Here is a 4949-nt window from a genome sequence, read left to right as displayed (position 1 = left end):
TACATGTGTAATACACGCGTAATACACGCGTAATACATGTGTAATACATGTGTAATACACGCGTAATACATGTGTAATACATGTGTAATACATGTGTAATACATGTGTAATACATGTGTAATACATGTGTAATACATGTGTAATACATGTGTAATACATGTGTAATACATGTGTAATACATGTGTAATACATGTGTAATACATGTGTAATACATGTGTAATACACGCGTAATACACGCGTAATAGCGTAAATACGCACGCGGACTACCATGTGTATCGATTCCGAATATTTCACGATTTCCTAATTTATCATTATAATTTATAACCTAAACTTTAGCAAAGATCAGAGCCTGAGTTGTGCGAAGGGTGGGGTGGTGGGAGTTGTCTGGTATGTTTAATTATTAATGCTTTCAGTTGTGATCGTTGCACATCAATGTTTTATGCCGAGATCGGGTGTACACGTGCCACGTGCTTATCTACTTGCCAAACAAACCTAAGTGGATAACAAATAGAGGTTAAATAGTGAACAAATAATCCACCGAAATGGATTAGAACATTAGAACGTTTCGGTAAGCATAGCGTCATATATTTGTCTGTCTCTCTGTGGGTGGGTGCGTGCGTTCGTGCGTGCGTGCGCGGGCGTGTGCGGGCGTGTGCGTACACTTACGGTGTCTCTAATATTATTCTAACAACTCTGTATATTGCTCATATATATACAAATTCTGTCCGTCAGAAAACCAAGATTATTTTGATTGACGCATAATCTGTTTACCAGCGCTCCGTTGATGCAGGCGATTTGAAACGATACGCTGCATGCCTATATGCAACTCCTGCTCGCGAAAGCAGAGAGATGCTATTTTAGAACGTTTTTCCTCTATCGGATGCAACGAGAAATCTTTTAGCTATCGCTGCTGCGGTGCCGCCAATTGCATGTTATTACGCCGGCTTCGAAGAACTCGATCGGTAATGACTGATATCAACGCAGTGTAACAGATTACACTTATTACAGCCGCTAGCCACGAAACGCTGTAGTTCGTGTTTTTCTTTGTCTTCTCCATATCGCTGCAAAGCTACCTCCTCCTCGTTTTTTTCCACGCACTTAGCAGTGAGCAGCCATGATGAGTGAGCAATGATGAGTGAGTGAACGTGAGTGCCGACGGACAACCCCTAGAGCAGTAGTTATGACGATGGCAAATCCACCAATGAGCATTGGGACAGGTTCAGAATGAGATCCTTTTTGAGTGTCTGCATGCGCTAGAATTTTGTATTTCTCATTAGAAAGGGTTATAACTGTTTGCAATTGTTAATTTCAGAAACTAGAATCTTTTCTGAATCCGACAGTGTAAACGGCTCGTCCGAGGTGCGTTGCTGGGGCGGCCCATAAATTTTCAAAGAAAGCCTACTTTTTGTGCAGATTCACATTGTAAATTGGTCATTTCTAGTGTGTGCTGGCAAAAGTTTGTTTACAAGAGAAATTACGGAAGAATTTTTTTGTTAATAACATATATGGTGTCACTTGCGACTTGGATTCAGAGGATGGCATTATTATTTGTAAAAAAAACTTCTGCTGATTTATGGGAATTATTTCGTAAGTATGGCCGCCTATGGGAAAGCATTTCCCAGTGTGGTACCAGTAGTTCTTAACCCTTTTTGAGTCATGGACCCTTTGAGAATCTGGTGAAAGCTACGGACCCCGCCCAAGAAAAATGAACGTAAGCACATGAACAAAATTTTTTTTAATGCGCCTTGTTCACGAACTCCCTGAAGCCCACCCATGGACCCCAAAAGGGTCCATGGACCACAGGTTAAGAACCCCTGCCCTAAAAGGTCGCGCGTAGTACCCACGTACTGAGACAGGATAGAAGATAGCAGATTTTCCTGTATCGCCGCCATACATGCACCCTCTAGCGGTACTTCCCCGTAACGCTCCGAGGTCTGAGACGCCATCTTTCCCGCATCGCCGCGTCACGCGCGCCCCCTGGTGGCCATCTCGTCACTCGCTCACTGCGATGTTCACTTGTTTGTCTTGCAGCTGTCGGTGACGGTGCTGCAGGCGGAGGATCTGCCGGGGATGGACATGTCGGGTACGTCGGACCCTTACGTCAAGGTCTACCTGCTGCCGGACAAGAAGAAGAAGTTTGAGACGAAGGTTCACAGGAAGACCCTGAACCCGGTCTTCAACGACACCTTCTGCTTTAAGGTGAGTCCTAGGCTTCTTCCTGTGATCGCTGGGGAATTAGGTCGGTGGAGGGGGGACGGGGGCAATCACCTGGAAATGACGGAATGATTTGTCACCTGATCGTGTGACATTCTAGGAGAGTCATGAAACAACTCTAATAAGAAAGTTATTACAATCGTGTGACACTTTAGGAGGGTAATGATACAACTCTAATAAGAAAGTTATTACAATCGTGTGACACTCTAGGAGGGTAATGATACAACTCTAATAAGAAAGTAATTACATTCTGATGGCTGGACGTTTTTGTGTTGATGTGTAATGTGCTTAATTGTTGTGTCTCCGTCTTCTCTTATCGTTCTGTCTCTCTCTCCCCCCCCTCCCTCTCGTTCTATCCCTAGGGCCCTCGTCTCTCCCTTGCACTCGTTCTTTCACTGTCCCTCTGCCTCGCCCCTCCTCACGCTATCTCACACGTGTGTGTGTTGTCACATCTACCTGTCACCTCCCCGTACACACACACGTGTGTGTGTTGTCACATCTACCTGTCACCTCCCCGTACACACACACGCGCGTGCTGGCGACACACGCGATTGTGACATTTTATAACTCATCCGGTAACGACATCACGCGACTTGTTTCCCGCGCGAAACGAAACTGCAAATTCGCTTCGTCTCCGCTGCTCGCCACATTGCCTTCACACTTCCCCCGAGACGGGGGCGGGGGGGGGGTACCTAACATTGGAGATGATTTTGTGGATATCTGCGAAGGTGACACTGATATGATAGCCCCCGGAGTTACACAGCTGCTGCCGATGTTGCTGCCTTTGATGAAATTTATTGTTGCCGAATAAGTTTCGCGGATGCAACACGCGCGCGACCGTGCGCATTTCGGTGCTTGCGTACGCCCTGTGGTTGTGGAAAGAAATCTACATGTACTGCAAGTGTTATAATTGCGTGGCGTCCGGCGTCGTAGCGTTTCCTGTTTATGTTTGCCGCCATTTTATATGTTATCTACTCACTAATAATGATTCGTAGACAATCTTCACTTGTTCTCAACGTCACTGTCAAATGCCATTAGTATCGATGCTCGATGTAAGCTTTTCACACGTTGTTATGTATAGTAGGCGTTGTGCGAAATTCTAAAGATGATTTTGGAAGAAATAAGGATAAAGAAATATCGGAGATTTAAAATTTGATTTGCAAAACAGCTGATGTGTTAAACATGCACCTAATTAATCAAATGTATAATTTAATGAAGAGTCCATATAATAGAACATTTTCTATTATGGACTCTTGATTTAATTAACTTTTTAATAATTCGGGATTAAAATACAAAATACATACGTGTTAAATATTATTTAAAAAATCATTTGATATTGTGGCTTTAGCACACGTATGCATTTCATTATTAGCGGATAAATATAATACGATTTACCTGCTATAACTTTTAAACAGGTCTGCATGGATAAAAAAAAAACGCTAATTAAAAACAAAAAACAAATTCTTGTTTTTTTGTATTGCAATGCTCAGTTATATTCACAGTTGCCATCATTACTTAAAAGATAATTAAAATGATTGTTTTTTATTGCAATGAATGTTCCGTTATACCATCGGTTATTTATATTATTTCTATGGGTTATACTTACAGTTGCCATCAGTACTTATGTGTTTCTCTCACAGTAATGGCATAGGCGGCTGTATAAGGAATTTCCACATGTAAATTTGTTAACGCCTACGCGCCATCTCTATATATGAAGTGCCTTTGTTATTAACCAGACATCTAAGCTAACACAACACAACCGCACTCGATTCATTATCACTATGCAATTTTACAGTATAGTGAGTTCCTGACTCGCCTACTAACTTAATATGTAGTCTTGCGACCCATAATTCAAGAGGAATAAATTATCTTCCTTGTTTTCCCAGGTGCTGCGCTCGCTAACCTGGCCCGTAATTTACATTATACCCGCTGCACTCTGCTGCCTAGATGACTGATTTCATTTCTCACCACCCCTAAAAGCGAATAATTTTCTTCGCGTGTCTGCCGAAGCGTGAAAGGTTTCGGCATTCGCTGCACGAACTTCAGATCATTGCGTATTACGAAACTTCTCAGAAAGGTTCTCTAGGGCATTTTCCTCTACATACGCACGTGTTTTCTTCCTTCCCTCTTGACGGCTTTCTTTAGATGGCCATTACATATCATACTAAAAAAACATAAATTCAAGAGGGGGGCATCAGCAAGTTTCAACTCATTTGCACTCGCTGTAGTGTATTTCGTATTCGAGTCGCTTCTGAACCTAATCGCATCAGAGGCCGCCGTGAATTCAGCCGTAGTTGACGTGTCTCTCAATTCTTGTCGACGTTCTGTGATGGTTTATTCAGGGTTGTGGCGAAAAGCAGAGTTAAATCATGCGCGTGCTCATTGATTCAGAGGCAAGGGAGCTAGGTGGCATTGAGCAGCTTCTCTCGTGCGTGCGTGTACACGCGCGCGTGTATGTGCGTGCGTGCGTGTATGTGCGTGCGTGCGTGTACACGCGCGCGTGTATGTGCGTGCGTGCGTGTATACGCGCGCGTGTATGTGCGTGCGTGCGTGTATCTCTCTCTCTCTCTCTCTCTCTCTCTCTCTCTCTCTCTCTTCTCTCTCTCTCTCTCTCTCTCTCTCTCTCTGTCTCTGTCTCTCGTCTCTGTCTCTGTCTCTGTCTCTTCTCTCTCTCTCTCCTCTCTCTCTCTTCTCTCTCTCTCCTCTCTCTCCTCCGCTCTCTCTCCCTCTCATCC

At 43.8% G+C, this 4949-nt stretch overlaps 1 protein-coding gene across 1 annotated transcript in view; it reads left to right on the top strand.

Moving 5' to 3' along the window:
* The window catches only part of LOC106810205 (synaptotagmin-1-like), an 80141-nt gene that overhangs the window by 56881 nt on the left and 18311 nt on the right, over positions 1 to 4949 (top strand). Inside the window, exon 6 of the mRNA XM_014813488.1 lies at positions 2032 to 2199. Within this exon, the coding sequence (XP_014668974.1) occupies positions 2032 to 2199 (168 nt within the window). The remainder of the gene's footprint in view (positions 1 to 2031; positions 2200 to 4949) is intronic.

The sequence above is a fragment of the Priapulus caudatus genome, unplaced genomic scaffold, assembly GCF_000485595.1.
Source record: "Priapulus caudatus unplaced genomic scaffold, Priapulus_caudatus-5.0.1 Scaffold419, whole genome shotgun sequence".
NCBI lineage: Eukaryota > Metazoa > Priapulida > Priapulimorpha > Priapulimorphida > Priapulidae > Priapulus > Priapulus caudatus.
This window is presented reverse-complemented; position numbering and strand designations above follow the sequence as displayed.